The sequence below is a fragment of the Nuphar pumila genome, chromosome 16 (genome assembly GCF_984573655.1).
Source record: "Nuphar pumila chromosome 16, dmNupPumi1.hap1.1, whole genome shotgun sequence".
Lineage (NCBI taxonomy): Eukaryota > Viridiplantae > Streptophyta > Magnoliopsida > Nymphaeales > Nymphaeaceae > Nuphar > Nuphar pumila.
The window spans coordinates 62,295,190-62,314,890 of NC_143264.1; the positions used below are offsets into that span (position 1 = coordinate 62,295,190).

The 19,701-nt window shown below is 36.3% G+C and overlaps 1 protein-coding gene across 1 annotated transcript in view; it reads right to left on the reverse strand.

Moving 5' to 3' along the window:
- Nucleotides 1-6,432: 6,432 nt before the first annotated feature.
- Nucleotides 6,433-19,701, reverse strand: part of LOC149813340 (SKP1-like protein 21) — a 57,842-nt gene continuing 44,573 nt past the window's right edge. The window contains exon 10 of the mRNA XM_089991936.1: nt 6,433-6,579. Within this exon, the coding sequence (XP_089848062.1) occupies nt 6,563-6,579 (17 nt within the window). The 3' untranslated portion in view covers nt 6,433-6,562. The remainder of the gene's footprint in view (nt 6,580-19,701) is intronic.

Here is a 19,701-nt window from a genome sequence, read left to right on the forward strand (position 1 = left end):
GCATTTTTAAATTTCATGATTAACCATGAAAATAAAACATACATCTTAAGCATATATTTCACAGTCCAATAAATTGTACCTCATTTTCCATGAATTGATAGCTAAATCATTTACTACCTTCAAAGGCTAGATGTTATCTGCATGATTACACTTAACATCAATAGCACTAGATTGCTGACATATCTACAAATTCTCTACATGCATGATCTAACTATGTATAACATTGATTATTTGTGCAAGTTGAACATTGTCTGGACGTAAACATCTATGTCCCTAATTCTTTGGAACAACTACATGCCTTCCACGTGCACATTACGAACATCCATATTACCAATTTTTTAGAGTGTTGGGTGTTTGTTGCATGATTGCCTCAATAGATATATTATAAATTGCCTGAAATAAATGCATAATATCCACACTAATCAATTTATCATTTGAAACACTATTTTTTTTGTGGCTATTTTGTTTATCAATTGATTCTTGTATAACTTTGTCATGTAGTGTGATGTAAATAATTAAGTAAACATCACCACTACATAATATATAATATACATCATCATCCACGATGAATATTAATCTTTTTTGGATTTTTATGATTTTAAAATAACTATATCGAAGGCTCAGATACTCTTTGACATATCCAGTTTTATGAGACATCAATGTCATAAATTTTTTAAAGCTATTGTTTTTTTGTACTATTATAGATCTCTAATAAGGGTTATCAATGAGATGATAGTTTACTTTAACCCTTTATGCGGCTATCATGAACTACCTATATCAACCACACAACATATCATGCATAAAAAAAATAACATGTAACAAAAGCTCATTCATATGGCCTTCATGCATTCAATCAACACAATTATATACATCACTGATGGTTATTGTCTCACATAGTCAGTTCAATCCTAACATTATTACACCCAAAATAAACCAACCATAAATATACAAGCTGATGTCAAATATTAAATAAAAATATAAGAAAAAAAAACATAAATCATCCATGACAACAATCATACATAAATACTATAGGGCCAACAAATATATATAACTTAAAACCTTAAAAATGCAAGATAACTTATTAAACTCACTTTTTGTCTTAAGTTTTGGAGGCTAGAAGATGGAAAAGGTTGACCAAAAAGTTGTCGCAACTTTATTGGAATGTTAAAAGATGAAATGCCCAAAAATTGCCACAAGGAGAAAGGAAAAAAGGTTAGGGTTCTAAAGGGAAAAGGGTCAAGGTTTTAAAGAAAAAAGAACTGCAAATATATGATGACTTTATATGAATTAGAAAGTATGTGAAGGTAAGAATATTTGCAAGTTAAAATTATTACATTTACATGTTAAAATTAATTGGCATTGCATTAACAGAAGGTTCGCATACAGTATTTGTGAAAGTCATGTCATACATTTGTGGTCATCCTGGCTTTATGTGTTTTTTAGTTAAAGGAGGTTCACATGGTATCTATGCGAAGGTCGAGACGTCCACAAATGTATAATGTGAACCTGCCGAGCTCGAATTAAAAAACATGCAAAGGTAAGAACATTCACAACATATATTTATGAAGACCACACCATACTTTTGTGAATATCAGGATCAAAGATCTAGCTGCGCCTAAGATCAGGGATCTAGCCACACTGACTCTGCTTGCCATACTTACGCTCGCTGACCTGGTAGCATAAAACTCTGTGGTTTTACCTCTTGCCCCAAGGGAGTTGCCACATACGACTATTATTAATTAAACGATGAAACATTAGATTTGACAATAGTCATTTTGGGAAGCTCCACTTCCTAGCATGTTCTCCATTGATCTCTTTGTGTGCTTTTTTTTAGTAGGTAGTAGGAAGCACGTGAGAGAGAGCAGTAATACTAAATAATTAAATACATTCACCTTCCTACTGCAAGGGTTAATTCTACAAAACAAAATGGCTTGCAGAGAACAAAATTATGTTAATAAGGTCTTCATCATCTTCATCACCATTGCTAGCTACATATGGCTGACGTTGTAGTTATACTAGAACCTAATAAGGTGCACATAGAAAGAATTTCATAAGGTTTTACATCCACTTATTTACCTAACAATAATGCTATTCTTTTGCGCCAAACCTTAGGACCAGCACAGTGAGACATTAATTTGGCACCTAATGGAAAGGAAATCATGTAATTATATGATTCAACATGGTGATCATCATGTCTTATGTTGGGTTCATGGTTACATGATTCTTGCTCCAATTCTACTGTCCACTCTGAATATGAAATCTAGAGAATGAACTGCAATTAAAAATACAGAAAATGGCTATAATGTATGCCAAAAATGATGTGTTTTCCGAAATGGCCTATAATTTTCAAAATTCATTTGATGTACAAATTCAAAAAAAATTGTTATAAAAAAACTTTTTTACCCTTCACACAAGCAAATTTTCTTCATATATGTGAACTTCTTCCCAAATATGATAATTGCCTCCCACATGCGAATTTTCTACAAAATTTGCAAATTTCTTCTAAATATGTGAATTTTCTCTCAAATATGAGAATATAGAATTTTTCTCTTAAATATGTGAATTTTTTCTTAAATATGCAGTTTTTCTCTCAAATATATGAATGTCATATTGTATTTGTGAATGTTCTCCTACCTGTGTTGTTTTTTTTATAGAGGTTTGTACATGTGTAATGATATTTGCAAATGTGAGAGTGTTTATTTAAAGAAACTTCACACATTTTGGAGACATTCACAACAAAAAAGTAGTCATTTTTTGCACACACACACACACACACACACACACACACACACATATATATATATATAGTGAGTGGTAGATGCCTACTACTCATCTAACGAGATGGTAGTGGACTCGCGCATGTTAAAAGGCAAAGGGCCTTTAGCATGCTTTTGAAGCATCGCTAAAGACTTTTAGTGGCACTTTTGCAAATACTAGGCAGGATGCTCTTTGTGCTTTTGAAGTATCGTTAAAGGATTTTAGCAGCACATTTGCAAACGCTAGGCAAAAATCCCTTTGCGCTTTTGAAGCGTCGCTAAAGATTTTTTACCTTTAGCATACTTTTGCAAATACCAGGCACGATGCCCTTTGTTTGACATGTCCTAATATTCACAAATACAGTACCACATTCGCAACCATGAGTTGCAAAGGTCTCCAAAATATATGAACTCCTTTTAATAAAATTGCATAAGGGGCCAAGCAAACATTTGTAAATGTGTGAGAACATTTGCATGTGAAGGTCAAGACATTCACAAATGTGTAAAGTCATTCACGTGCAGAGGTCAAGACATTCACAAATGTGAGAGTAATTTTCTAAAAAAGGTGTGCACATTTTGGGGGACCTTCGCAACTCATGGTTGTGAATGTTCCCCAAATGTTCGAGCATTCTTTTAATAAAATCATACAAGGGGCACAAGAAGGACATTCACAAATGTATGAGAAAATTTACATATTTAAGAAAAAACACATATTTGGGAGAAAATTTGCATATTTGAGAAGTTCTCATGTCAAAAAGAAAATTAGCTTGTGTGAATTGTAAAAATGTATTTTTACAGTAAAAAATTTATGAATTTGGACGTCGTGTAGATTTGGGCATTTTGAAAAATGCATCATTTTTTGCAGTAGGGTCATTTTCCGTAAGAAATAAAAGGATACAATTGTCACATCACGTCACCGCTTCATGTTATGATCAAATGTCACCTTATTACAATGATAGCAACACATTAAAATGGCTGTTTATACTAAACCAGATGGCATTTCGCTAACAACTATTTTTAGGGTAACTTTATGAATATAGACCATAGAGTGTAAGTCAACGATCTTATGTAACCAAAAGCCCGTTGATTCTGGGGATGACTTTCCCAAGAAAGTTGCTCCCATTTTTACATGAGGTGGAATTGGTCCTTGATTCCTTGGAATGTAAGCAACGAGACCCAAGATTTCACGAGGACACTGGACAAGATTGGCTGAAAAAGTGATACTTGGAAAGATCATCCCCCGGACTGCCAGGGTGATTTTTTTGTATACTAACTACAACAATTAGTTGATTAATGAATCGGTAAGGGTCTCACCCCAACTTGTCTATCAAAAAAAAAAGTGTGACTCACAAACAAGAACAACCTGATCAAATGAGATGGTTATATTTCTCAATCTTTCAGACTTGCTCCTACAGAACCAAGGTAGAAAAGGCTCTTGCCACTGCCCGCGAGTAGGGATGGCAGTAGACCGGGGCGGAGGCGGAGGACAAGGTCTCCACCCCCGGCCCATCTTAAAAATCTGCCCTCCATCCCCACCTTCATACCTGCATGGGTTTTGATTTTAACCTCCATCCCCATTTCATGTTCTCTGTGCCCGTCTAAACGGGACAAGGCGGGGTGAGGCCCCATTTCTCCCCGATCCATTACCATTCCTAAAGGTATTTTACTAACAGGGGCGGGGGAAAGCATAAGTCCATTCTCACCTCCATCCCCGCATGGAGTTTTGATTTTAACCTTCATTCCCACCTCCATCCCCGTTTCATGTCCTCCATCCTCGGTCCAAATGTGGCGGGGCCCCATTTTTTCCGGTCCACTGCCATCCCTACCTGTGAGGGCTCCACTGATCTAGTAAGGGTATCTTATGAATGCCACTAAGCTGAAGGGACAGCAAGAGTTAAAACCCTACAGGTGTATAACCATTGCCACAAGGCTGAAGGCATGTGTACTCCGAGGTGGGCAAAGGGGACCCAGAGTTTTTACACCAATGAACTCGTGAGTGAGGTGGTTTCCCCGGTTATCAAAGTAAACGAATTCCTCTTACCATCACCACACAAATTTTGGAAATTTCACCTGCTTCCACTAGACTGTTGAAAATGGTTCATTTTAGTCATACCAAGCCTTGCCAATGGTTCAATGATCATGTACTTGAGAGTCCACCTACAGGAATTGCAGAAACAAATTTAGAGCTTCGGGGTATTTTTCACTATTTTACATCTAGGAAACGTTAACAAGGCCCAGTGCTGGCTTGAATTGTAGTAAACATATAAGTGCAAAAAGTCATTTTTAATGCGTTTACAAAATGGGGAATCATTTGAAAATGTTTCTCAGAATAATATCAGCTACCAGTAACGTACGTAGGGCTCAAGCAAAGCGCAGTGAATATCGTATTCTACCCAGTAGTTTTACATCCTCGTCTCAAGTGCTCATATTTTTGCAACAAAAACCAGCACATCATCTCACTAATTAGAGTAGAACATTGTTTTCATGTCATGTAATGTCTACGTTATCCTTGTGGAAAGAGCTGGCTTGTATATTGAACTACAAATCGAAGGGTTAATGGGTGTTGCAGGAAACCCCGATAATTTGCAATATCAAATTTCAAATTAGCCGCATATATGTTTGAAATACAAATCATTAGACTATTTTTGCTGTTTAATATGATGACCAACTTGGCTTCTTCCCCAAGTTGCAGGTTATGCAAAATGACCAGACTCGATGTTGATGAATTTTTTGGATGACCAGGGGGTAAGAAATGCTCGAATACGATACAATACTTGGTGTTCATTGCTAGGTGAATTTTGCCGTAGATTGCCAATTGCAGACCCACTTAAAGAGCTTTATGGCTGCAGCGGCTCATAGTAGCACTCGCAGTAGGGCATGAAACACCATTCACCGTGGCACAAATGTACATTCGCCGATACGTATCTACATAAGGTAGTTCACCCAATGCTTGCCCAAGATATCACCCCATAGCTCGATTTGATCTCTGCTTATTGATCAATGGGGTTTTTTCCAGTCACCACCTAATTTACTTGAAAGAACCAATAGTTTCTGGCCTAAAACAATAGGGACTAGAAGGCTGATTCCACCATATGCGGGAGACATGGCCGTGAAGCCTCGCCATGCAGCAGGTTCCCTCTGATGAGAAAGGACTCGTCACAAGAACACCTTCATAGTTCATAGTACCATTGCATGAAGCTCGTAGTTACAAAACTTGTTTTTCTCCGTTTGCGTTGAAACTGTTCTGCACTCCATGATTGAAACCAAGTTAATGTGAGCAATCACAACAACACGTCACATTCAATGAGCATCTGCTCATTCATCATAGGTTCCTGCAATGTTTTCCCTGCACGTATAGCGACTTACGTGTTAACCGCCTGATTAAATTAAAATTGCAAAGCAACAGAGAAGCTTCATGCTTAGAAATTCAGACAAGAAGTTCCTCCTTGCACCTGATGAAAAATGGTATGCACAAAGGCAGTAGCAACATACAACACAGGCATATTATAGATAAACAGTTAGGAACAATTTTACAACTGGCAAACAACTTTGGCCTCCAGTGCAGCTCAGCTGGGAGGCAACTTGGCATAATTTCCAATTCAACTCCAGCCTTCACTGTCAGTGGAAATACACTGCAATTTGTACTTCAAGCCCGGGGATCAAAATGGGCCTAGAGGATTGGATAAGAAAGTTGCTTGTCTTTTGGTATTCTGCCACTTTGGTAGCATCTGAATAAAATCTTAAACAAAACCCATGGTGAGAATCGACAGTACTGCATCCACGTTGTGCATGGACGATAGCATGTCTTATGTTCGATCCAAACCTGTTCACATGAAAAACGTTAGAATGGAAATGGTAAGTTTGCGTTGTATGAATGCAGATAAAGTTAAAGGCATGAAAGGAAGCACTACAAGTTCCCAAATCAATGAAACGCATGATCACCATATATGCAAAAGGAAATGTATGGAAGGGACTGCAGTCTCTTGGCATGATTCAACCAAAAAAGAAAGAGTCTAAATGCCAAAGCCATTGACCGTCTCTGTGTGATCAGGCAAAAAGGAACAGGATTTTTTTACAATAAAGAGTACTTTGCAATTCATGATTATGATTTAAAGGAATCAGACATAAATGCAAACCACATTCGGTAATCTTCATGAAAAACCATGGAGAAAGTCAATGTCGTTGCAGCCCTGTATAAGATAACTCTTCAGATAGATTCAGATGCAGATATCACCAAATCCAATATAATTGGATATACATTCAGACAGCACTCAGTAACTAGATCCCATCAGTGCAAGTCCAATTAGTTTCTAAACAGGTCTAAACTTGCACGCAATTGGGTAGGAATTTCACTGGAATTCAAACTCACAATCCACGCCAGCCATTTGACAAACAAGAAATATACCCATTGAACTTAAACCAATAGCAACAACGATACACCATACTTAGGCCTCTCATAGAAGAAGGTTTGATTATTGAAGCAGAAGATGTTGAAGACTTGAGCAGCTATTACTGAGAAAAGCAAAGCCAGAATGGGACTTTAGTTTAACAGCTAAAGCACTGGCATGTCTGGAAGTAGGAAAAGAAACGAGTAAATTCTGACAAAATGTGAAAAAATAGAATCTCCTGTGATATTAAAAATAAGTGAATTTTTCATGCCAACAATTTTCAGAACTTATGTACAATTTCCTTAGCCATCCATGGGGCAAATTTTCTCAATACGAGGAGGTATTTTTCTCTGACATTTTTTCACACTTGTACAATCTTTCCAGCTGTACCTCCAATGTTCTCCATATGAAAATTTTAATTTTCATATTAAAACTTTTACCACCTCCAATTGTAAACTTTGGTAGGAGATTCAGGAAAATTTAAAAACTTGTGGTTTTAGAACATGCTATGTGGGATAGAATTTCCCACAACAGATTCAGCATACAAGTTGGAAAAATCATGTTCTCCTAAATGAGCCACACATTACCCATAGGAAATGAATTCAGTGAGTTTGGGGTCTATGACACAAAGAGATCCTTATCAAGCAGAATTAGGATGCCAAACTGATAATCTAGAAAGCTTGATCTCCAATTATATAGTGTCATGCAGCTTCATTGATAGAGATTCTGTTATTCAATGATTTCATGCAGCTTCCTTTGTACAGATTCTACTATTTGACGACGAATTGGTATGAAATGATTGCTATGAAAAGCAGTATTACAAAAACTTGCACTGATTAGAATGATCACTAAACAAGATTCAGGCACCTCTAAAACTTTTTTTCATCAAAGCACGCAGACAAGTAACCCAAATAACAATACTATCAGAGAGAACTGAATGTCCCATCAGAAACATTTTAATGTTACTTCTCAGGGTAAATTAGAAGAAACTCGTATCTTTAGAGGTAACATGGAATGTTATTTCTTGGTTGAAGTGCAATTAAAAAAGCTTATCATAAAGGGAGAAAGCACTAAATAACAACTAAGATCATGAACAGCATCTTTATTCATTACAATGAAGCATGGAATAAACTGAATTGCACTAAAGCAAGGCTTCCGCTTTCTAAGTTGTACTCTTTCAAAAGTTATCAATAGAAATTGACGGCTACCTAGACATATAACCTCCTCAGAATTTGGATAAAAGATGCAAAACGATGAAAATCAACATAGATGACAAGAGAAAATGTGAACTTATGAGTTCAGATTTGATGTTAATCAGGATAAATATCAATTGGTCTGGTCACGAATAGTCAATAAATTATATTCCAACAAGAACTGTTCAAGACAATCTTCAATACAATTAAGAACTAACCTAGGAGGCTAGGAATTTTCAAGCCTTGTTACTCCGAATTCTTCACCGATGTATTCAAGGAATACCTGTCACATAGGTATGGATGTGGATGGGTGTGGATATGGGGTACAACGCGTGTACAAATGGTATGGCACAAATTTCTAATATATATATATATATATATATATATATATATATATATAGTCACATAGCCACGGAAAACCAGTAGCCGTACCCATATCAACACAGCTTGACACGGGTACTGGACATGGCACTGGTATGTGCTGGGTCTGATCGTGTCGGGTCCAACCCTGGGCCGACTCAATAACACCGTTTTTTATTATTTGACATGGGGTCAAAGGGCAGGGCCATTTTGGTCCCCACTTTAACCCCGATAAACCCTACCCCCCTCATTTTCCATTGGTTGAATTCAGAGAGAGAGGGGAGGAGCAGGAGGAGCGGGGCGAGAGAGAAGAAGAAGAAACGGAGGAACAAAGCAGAGGGGAGAGAGAAGGCGACAAACCCTCCCATTTTTTTTTTTACTTTTATAAAACAAAATATCAAATTGGCCCCCTCTTTTAAAAAAATTCTTTCACTCCCCAAACCTCCACAAAATATCAACCTCTTAATTCTTATATATATATATATATATATATATATATATATACGATGGATTGGATCCAACCCGATCCAAAGTCCAAATAAATTATATATATATATATATAGAGAGAGAGAGAGAGTCTTGTCCCTGTACCTGCAATTTTTGAATCGTCATGTTGTAGTACCCGCACTAGTACACATGTGCCATAGAGTCACATGTATCATTCAAGATAATTTCTCGTGATATTATAGATTAGGTGGTTTTTCTCGGGAAAATCTTGGCAATATTTTAAAAAAATCAAATAAAAAATCTGGAAAATAAGTAAAAAAAAAAATAGAAAATGAAAGAAAACTAAGATAAAGACCTTAAAAAATCTTTCCTTCTTTCCTTTCTTTCCTTCCTTCCTCCCTCCCTTCCCTTCCTTTCTTTCTTTCCTTCCATTCTTCCCTTCCTTCTCTTCTTTCACACTGCAGACAACCTCCTCTCATAAGCCCTTTAAGTTGACCCCCCTCTCGTATCTATCGAGTCTCGACCCCCTTCACAAGCCCTAAAGGACTTTTACTTGAACTTTTTCCCCCACTTTTACCCTTAAAAATTGTTTAAAATCCATACCAAAAACGTTGGTTTTCTTATCTTTAGACTTTTACACTCTAAAACATTTTAAAATCCACATTTTTAAAGTATTAAATAATCCCAAAACTGCCCTTCCTTCACAAGCCCATTCATAACGACACTCGATTTGGGGGTTTTCTCAAATCTCACCCAAAATTGGTGATTTTTTGCACATCATGTTGTTTTTATTAATAGGGTAATAGTATTTTTTTGTTTTTTTAATGGTTTGTTTTTTTATATTTTTTTAAAACAAAAAGTTTGAAAAAAAACCACCCAAATCTCGTAAAATCCATCGATTTGATTTGGTTCAAACCAAATCAAATCAGATTTGGATGTCTAGATTTTGTTTTCCAAAAATTTTAGTTATTTTTCCATATTTTATCTCTAAAAAAATTTGGTTTTTCTTCAAATTAAAAAAGGGGAAAACTTGTGGTACTTCCCATAGCGATATTATCGTGATATATATTTTTGCTGATATTTTGAAAATATCACAAGATATTCCTCATATTATCGGCCTATGTAGTCAAAATCACCAACAAGGCACTTAGTCACCACAGGTGTCGGGTCTGCCTCCAAGACACTTAGGCGCTATAGACTTAAAAGGTCCTGATTAATCCGACTAGTCCCGACCGAGGCACAAACTTGTCTTTTTTTAGATGTATATCTAATCTTTTTCTTTAGATATATAAATATATATTCTCCGGTTTTTTTTTCAAATATATATATATATATATATATATATATATATATATATACACACACACACGTATGCGTGCGCGTGTGTGTGTGTGTGTGCTTGTATAGATTACAAATATACATTATTATAAATTTTGTATTTCTGAATCTTTCTTTATAGGGTTCCGACAAGGCTGACTAGTCCCACCTAAGGCTTTTAGATGTCTGCTGCCTAGGCGCCAACTAGCGATTTTGACCAAGGTGTAAGTATTGTATTGTAACTTATATCGGTCAGGCTCAAAATAAGATATGTATTCTATCGTATAGTAAAAAATCATAAATTAAACTAGAAAAAATTAGCAAACATTCTAAAAAAATCATAACACACAAAACAATGATGAAATGCACAAAATGCATCCATAAAATCACATATGAAGCATTTGTCGCCATAAGCTCCACAATACATCATCAATCATCAACTATCTCACAAGAACAATGCAAAATATTAATAGTTTTTTTTTACCTTAACCCACTTCCATGAGCGGAAAAATGGCAGAAATGCACTCATACTTTATGAAATCACAAAAGCTCTCTCCCTTGTGCATGGATCGGCTCCTAAATCACTCTCACGACTCCTAGAATGTGTGGATACCTCTCTAATGGCCTCTATACAAATGAGGGAGTCGACCCTCAAGAGATGTTTAAAACCTAAAAACATGAAATTACTGTTTGGTTCTTTTTAAAGTGTGTCAACATTGTATCATATGATACACCATGTATCATTCGATATGGTACGATACGGATACGATATACACTCGTATTGTGATACGAGTGTGTACCATATCGTTTTTCTAAAAAGTATTGATATGTAGTGATAACAGTTTCAACTACATAATTATAGACTACCTTAAAATAGCTGATATTATTGGGATAATATCAAAATATCGATGACTATGATATATATAGGGGTAATGTTTGCTACCAAGTGGGTAAGGGACCCCCCAGCAAGAAAACATAATTTTTTTTTTCAGTTTTTTGAGCATCTAACCTTCTAGATGTGATCAACACATTAAGTTTAGTAGAAATTGACCTTTGGATCATGTTTTTCTGACATATATGTCATATTTTACGATGGTTGAAAAACCAACGGCCTACAATGTACAATTTTTCAAAACTCAAAAGAACATATTTTACGTCGAAAAACTATGATCCAGGGTCGATTCCTACTATTATATCCATGTTGAACACATCTATGAGGTCAGATTTTTTATTTTGGTCATCACTAAGGGCAACAAAGAGTGCACAAACACAAAAGCATCTAATGGGCAAAATGCAATAAGTCACAAGGGCTAGCAGAATCAACTTACAAAGAGTATAAGAGAGGGAAAGTGTAATAAAGTATGTGAAAAGGTAAAGAATGCTAAAAAGCATTCACTATGTCCCACAATGGACTAATACACAAAAGGAATAATAGCCAAGTCCACTATGGGACAATACATACATAAGCTTTAAAGAAAGCACACGCTAAAATATAAAATCTCTTTATTGAGAGAAAGAGAGAGAGAGAGAGAGCACTAAGGCCTTACAACTTTAAAGAATACAAGGGGTTTTACCCCTATTTATACACACAAGGAGGGTTCAAAAAGGAGGCCAAAAGGGGGCTCCCAAAGAGTCGTTGGGAGCTGGGAGCCCCCAACGACTCTATTGTGGGGCCCCTATTTGGCGTGAAATAAAAAAGATAAAAAAGACAAAATAAAAACAGAAAATAAATAAAAGAAAAAATGAGTTGTTTAATAAAAAACAACTGTGAAAAGACTATAATACCCCTATTAGGTATTATATAAATATATATATATATATGATTTAACACACACACACACTCAAACTTTATGGGAGATGACCGAAAGTTTGCCAAGGAGAAACATGAAGCGTGGAGCAGGAAGAGTTTTAGTAAAAAAATCTGTTAACTGATATTCTAATGTGACATATGGCAGTGAAACTGTTCCACGTAGATACTCATCACGAACATAGGGGCAGTCCATTTCGATATGTTTGATCCGTTTATGGAAGGTGTGATTGTTGACAATATAAATGGCACTTTTGTTGTCATAGCAAAGCTTTGAGGCACCAGTAATTTCAATCCCCATATCTTTGAGAAGACTTCGAACTCAAACAAGTTTCATTGTAATAGTTGTCATAACATGGTATTCAGCTTCAGTAGAGAATAGTGAAACTTTCTGTTGTTTCTTGCATCTCCAAGCAATTAAGGAATCTCCTAGAAAAACACAAAAACCAGTAGTTGAGGTTCTATTATTAGGGTTACATCCACAATCTGCATCAGTATAAGCAAGTAAATTTAATGCATAAGATGATGATAGGAATAGCCCTTTAGTTATGGTGTTTTTGATGTATCGGATGACTCAGAGCACAGCACACATACGCACAGTTGTAGGAACATGTTGAAATTGGCTAACAGAGTGAACATGGGCGATGTCAGGCCTAGTGATAGTCAAATATGTGAAAGATCCAATGAGTTGTCTGTAGGGTGTGGGATCTTTTAGAAAAAACCCATCCTTCAACCTTAATTTGACATTTATTACTTCTGGAGTCTCCATCTTTTTATTATCTAAAATGTCAGACTTAGTACACATAGTTGCAACAAGCTTCATCTTTGATAAAATATATCCTCAGGGAGAATATGCAACTTCAATGCCAAGGAAATATCTAAGAAAGCCTAGATCAGACATGTCAAAGTTATCTTTTAGCATATTTTTAACATTACCTGATCATTTCCTTTGATAATCATGTCATCAACATAAAGTAATAAGATAACAATCTTAGTACCTACACTTTTCACAAAAAGAGCAGTGTCAGTATAACAGGAACGAAATCCCAATTTAATCATGATATCACTAAATCGATTATACCAAACCTTTGGGGCTTGCTTAAAACCATATAAAGCCTTTAAAAGTTTAAGAGTTTGACCTTGTCCAATGGTAACACCGGGTGGCAGATCCATATATACTTCTTCATTGAGATTTCCATTTAGAAATGCAATTTTCACATCAAGTTGAAATATAGGTTATTTTTTTATTGGTGTGACAGCTATTAAGGTTCTAACACTTGTCATTTTGGTCACAGGAGCGAATGTTTCATTATAGTCAATACTATATCCTTGTGAATATCCCTTAGCCACTAATCCTGCCTTATATATTTCTAAGGATCCATCGCTTTTGGTTTTAACCTTAAAGTCCCATTAGCATCCAATAGGTTTTTTATGTGAAGGTAATTTGACTATTTCCCAAGTATTGGCCTTTTGTAAGGCATCTAGTTCTACTTTCATAGCTTCAACCCAATGTGATATAGATTTGGCTTGAATATAATGAGTGGGTTCATAATATGAATGTAGTGTTATTAGACAAACCCGATAATTAGGTGCTAGGGACTCATATGACACAAACCTATTGGGTGGAATTGATTCTCTAGAAGATCTCATAACAGGAGGTTCCTCTAAAGATTCAGTAATTTGAGAAAGTTTTTCCAAGGCATTGATAGGCCTTTCTTGGTCTCTTCGAGTATAAACATTAATATTGTCATTACTAATATCACCATTATATGGTGATATGTCAATATTGGATACATCACAAGTATCCTCTACATTTTCCGAATGATTCATAGAATCATCACATATATCATCTATAAGATCATGTAAAAATATGTAGTCAATTTCATTTTGTTTTCTTAGGTTTTCAAATTCATTCTCTTCTTCCAAAAAAGTTACATCTTTTGAAACATATAGTTTGTTACTTTTTAAATCAAAACATCTATAGCCTTTTTTTATTTTCCCCATAGCCCAAAAAACATGTTCAATCGCCTTTCGAGATAACTTATCTCTCTTATGTGAGAGGACAAAGAATTTACCACCAAAGATGCGAAGGCGATGGTAGTCGGGTGAGAAATTGAAAAGTTTTTCATACGGAGAGACATTCTTTAGTTTAGAAGGCATTCTATTGATTAAATATATTAAAGTCAAGACGACTTCGGCCCAAAAAAAATTGGAACATTTTGAGACAAGCAATGTTCTAGCAGTTTCTATAATATGCCTATGTTTTCTTTCTGCTAGTCCATTTGTTGTGGAGTTCTAGGGCACGAATTTTTATGACAAATCTCATTTTGTTTCAAATAATTTTGAAATTCGATAGATAAATATTCTCCACCGGCATCGGATCTAAGAATGGATATATTACTTTGAAATTGATTTTGTATTTTTATATGAAATTCTTTAAAGAAGAAAAACACTTCGAATTTATGACTAAGAAAATAAATTCAAACATATCTAGTGAAGTCATCGAAGAAAGTGACATAGTAAGAGTAACCACCTTTAGACATGACCGGAGATGGACCCCAAACATCTGAGTGCACCAATTCAAAAGGTCTTGTAGAAAGAAATGTTCTAATTGAAAATAGAATAGACTTTATTTTCTCAAAAATGCAATCATTGCAATTAATGCCTTTTTCCTTACAAAATTTGGTTCCAAATGGAAAAATATACATTTCAGAATAACTTGGATGTCCAAGTCATTTATGCCAAGTTTCAATGCTTTTATCTTGAACATAAGTACAAAAATAGTTTGTAGAAAGGTTTAGATGATCCATATAATAGAGGTCTCCCTTCTTATGGCCTTGCCCAATCCGCTTCCCGGACTGGAGATCCTGCACAAAGCAACCATTAGATGAGAAAGATATTTCATATCCATAGTCGTAATTTAGGAAACAAAAAAATTGTTCAAATTAAGCTTTGGAACAACTCCTACTTTAGGAACAAATAGATTTTGAGAAATAAGTGTTCCAATACTTGTGATTTTTAAAAAAGTTTCATCGACTGTAGAAACACATGAACTTTTTGAATTGGTGCATACATTATAAAGCATTTTCATGAGGAGTCATGTGAAAGGATGCTCCGGAGTCTAGGATCCAAAAATACGTACCGGATGATGATGTAGACGCAATGGCCACACCCGACGTGGAAGAAGTGGCTTTGAGAATTTGTTGTAGAGCCATAGATATTTGTCCAAGTGTTTCTTTGAGGTCTCCACTCTTGCCTTTATCTTTTGTTGGTAGGAGATTCTTCAAGAGAAGCCACCTTAGGCTTGAATGTTCTATTTAGCTTAGGGCAAGTGGGTTTGATGTGACCCAGCTCATGACAATGATGACATACAATCATCTTTCTTCCTCCATTATAGTTTTCTTGTTTTCCAAAATAGGGTGGTTTATAGGTTTTGACATTGTTGCCGGGTTTGGATACGGCAAGCACTTCATCAATGTTTTTACTCATACCAAACCTAGTTTTCTCTTGTGTGATTTCGGCTATGGCATCTTCTATTGGAGGAAAAATAGATCTATGGAGAAGTGATGACCTCACTTGCTCAAATTCGGGACGTAGTCCAAACAAAAATTGTAACAATCGGTTTTGTTCCATTTGTTTTTGTCTTAGTTCGACATCTTCCATATCCACCCATTTTGGCTCTAAAAGAGTCAGCTCATCCCATAGTGGGTTTAATGTACTATAATAATCTTGTACACTTGAATCACCTTGTTTGGTGGTTCTAATTTTTTTTTTCAAAAAATATGCTTTTGCAAGGTCTTTTTGGGTATACATACCCTTCATAAAAAACAAAGCCTCATTGGCTCAACGAAATTTAGCTAATATTAGCACATACCTTAAGTTCGACATTGTTCATGAACTAAGCAAGGATTTTGGCGTGGTTGCTTTTCCAATCTTCAACTTTCTTTTGGTGGTCTTCAATGACTTTGAGGCGAGCATCTCCCTCAAGAACTTTTTCATGACCTATTTCCATCTTGGTGAGCTCCAATTGGGGTTTCAGAATAGAACTCATAACATAACTCCAAAGTTTCTGACCTTTGAGGTTGTTCTCCATTGTTGATGCCCACATCATGTAGTTCTTTCCATTGAGCTTGAAGGATAGGTCGATTTTGGATTTCATGATGTCACCAAAGAAAGTGAAGGATAGAGACGATATATGTGAAAAAGAATATCACTCTTCTTCCTCTAAAAACCGAATGGCTTTGATACCATGTAATGAAGTATACGGAAAGGTAAAGAATGTTAAAAAGCATTCACTATGTCCCACAATGGACTAATACACAAAAAGAATAATAGTCAAGTCCACCATGGGACAATACATACATAAGCTTTAAAGAAAGCACACGCTAAAATATAAAGTCTCTTTATTGAGAGAAAGAGAGCACTAAGGCCTTACAACTTTAAAGAATACAAGGGGTTTTACCCCTATTTATACACAAGGAGGGTTCAAAAAGGAGGCTCCCAAAAGAGTCGTTGGGAGCCCCCAACAATCACATTTGTGACCGTTGGGGGCCCCAACGACTCTATTGTGGGGCCCTATTTGGCGTGAAATACAAAATAAAAAAGGTAAAATAAAAACAGGAAAAAAAATAAAAGAAAATTTTGAGTTGTTTAATAAAACTGTGAAAAGACTATAATACCCCTATCTGGTATTATAGTATTATACATATATATGTATTAATACATATGATTTAACAGAAAGAACACACAAAATATAAAAAATAATATTTGTTGAAAATGCTTGAGACAATCATACCACAAGAAGAGGATTACAACCCTTTATATAGAGAAGAGAGACCATAGAGAGCCCTTGGGAACCACCCCAACAGCTATAATGGCTAAGGACCATTATTGTAATGAAACCAAATGCTACACCTAATGGGCAGCTACTATTACATAAATAAAAAATTCTAAAAATGCCCCTAAAAAATTTATTAATTATATCATAATATAATATATATATATATATATATATACACATAAACAAGTATATACATATATAAATATGCATATATTTTAACACACTCCCTCAAACTGACGGTGAGATCACCAAAAGTTTGTCTAGAAGGACAACCGATAAGATAGCAATGCTTTGGTGAAAAAATCTGCAAGTTGAGATTCTAATGTGACATAGGGAAGTTCAATAAATTGTTAGAGAGTTTTCGCAAGTTGAGCAATGGAAGCTTTAAAGTCTTCATCCCTCTTTGATTCTTCATTTGTTTTGAATGTCTTCTATCCAATGGAAGCCACTTTCCACTTAAACTTGGGACAATGGAGTTTAACATGTCCTGCATCATTGCAAAAATGACATACAATTTTTATTCCTCCTCCATAGTTATTTCTCCCAAAATGACGAGGGCTTATAGGATTTTACAATGAGTCTCTTCTTGGCAAAGTTAGGCAAGTGCTTCATTAAGAGGACTTAGAGAGGTTCTATAGAGCAAAGATCCTCTTGCTCAAATTCGGGATGGAGGCCGTGGCGAAATTGAAAGTTTTCTTTCTCCATTTGATGTTGCCTTATGTCAATAGCTTCTTCAACCCATTGAGGTTCAAGAAGAGCAAGTTCATCTCACAATGGGGATAAAGTGTTATAATAGTCTTGAATATTCATATCTCCTTGAGTTGTAGATCTTATTTTTTTCTTGTAAGAAAAAATGCAAAAAAAAAAACTAGCAAGGTCTTTCTGTGTGTACATACCTTTCATAAAAAAACAAGCTTCGTTGGCTTTTCTAAACTTTACAAGATTTTCACAAATTTTAAGCTCAATGTTGCTCATGAACCATGCCAATATCCTATCATGATCACTTTCATTTTGGAATGGTATTCTTGAATAGCCTTTTCCTTTTCTTCATTTAGAGCTCTCTTGACCTCCTTCATTCATTGTGAGCTTCAATTTTGTCTTGGGAACCATGCCACACATAACCCCAAAGTTTCTTTCCTTTGAGATGGTTCTCCATAGCGGCCATCCACATCATGTAGTTGGTTCCATTCAATTTGAATGAAAAATCAATCTTTACATCTTTCTCGGTCATGACAAGAAAGAGAGGGAAGAGAAATAAAGAAAAGAGATTTGCTTGAGTAGAACCTTCACAAGTACTTCAATCAATAAGGCCCAAGAGTGTAGACACCTAGGGGCTCTGATACCATGTAATGAAACCAAATGTGCACAAATACAATGCCACTAATGGTTACAAAGAGTGCACAAACACAACAACCTCTAATGAGCAAAATACAATAAGCCACGATGGCTAGCACAATCAACTCACAAAAAGTATAAGAGAGATAGAAAGAACACACAAAATATAAAAAATAATGTCTATTGAAAATGCTTGAGACAACCATACCACAAGAAGGGGATTACTCCCCTTCATATAGAGAAGAGAGGCCATATAGAGCCCTTGGGAACCACCCCAACAACTGGATTTGTTGGGGAGGTCCTAAAAGCTATAAATACAGTTGTTGGGAAGATCCTAACAACTCTAATGGCTAAGGAAAATTATTGTAATGAAACCAAATGCTGCCCCTAATGGGAAGCTACTATTACATAAAATAAAAAAGACTAAAATGCCCCTAAAGGACATTACTAATTACATCATAATATATATGCATATATAAATATGTATATATTTAAAAAGAGGGTAGCATATATATATATATATATATATATATATATATATATATATATATATATATATATATATATATATGTGTGTGTGTGTGTGTGTGTGTGAGAGAGAGTCACAGGGACTCAGCAAAGCAGGTGCCGCACCCGCGTCAACGCGAGTGCGGTCAACACGACCCTGGGTGCGGTCAACGCACCCAGGGTCATTTTTGTCCACATTTCGAACATAAAAAAAATGATGAAAAGGACTGATTAGGGAAAAAAATCCAAAATCACTCCTCTCATGTGCAGCCCTCTCCTGCTGACGCCACCTTCGAAGCTCCTCCTCTCCCTCGTTGCAGGTACGTCCCTCTCGTTCTCTGCTTGTGTCGGCAGGGGAGGGGCCGAGCCCCCCACCCCCCTGCGCCCTCTCTTTCTCTCGTTGGGTCGGCAGGGGAGGGGTCGACCCCCCACCCCCCTCGCTCTCTTGTTGGGTCGGCAGGGGAGGGGCCGAGCCCCCCTGCTCCCTTTGTTTTCAGCAGGGAAGGGGCCGAGCCCCCCCCCCTCTTGCTCTCTTGTTGGGTCGGCAGGGGAGGGGTTGAGCCCCCCCGCTCCCTCTGTTTTCGGCAGGGGAGGGGCCGAGCGTCCCCCCCCCCCCTCTCGCTCTCTTGTTAGGTCAGCAGGGGAGGGGTTGAGCCCCCATGCTCCCTCTGTTTTCGGCAGGGGAAGGGAAAGGACTTGCGTCATCCTCATCTCAACATATGAGTTCTGCTGCTAGTTTTGTTGATAGTTG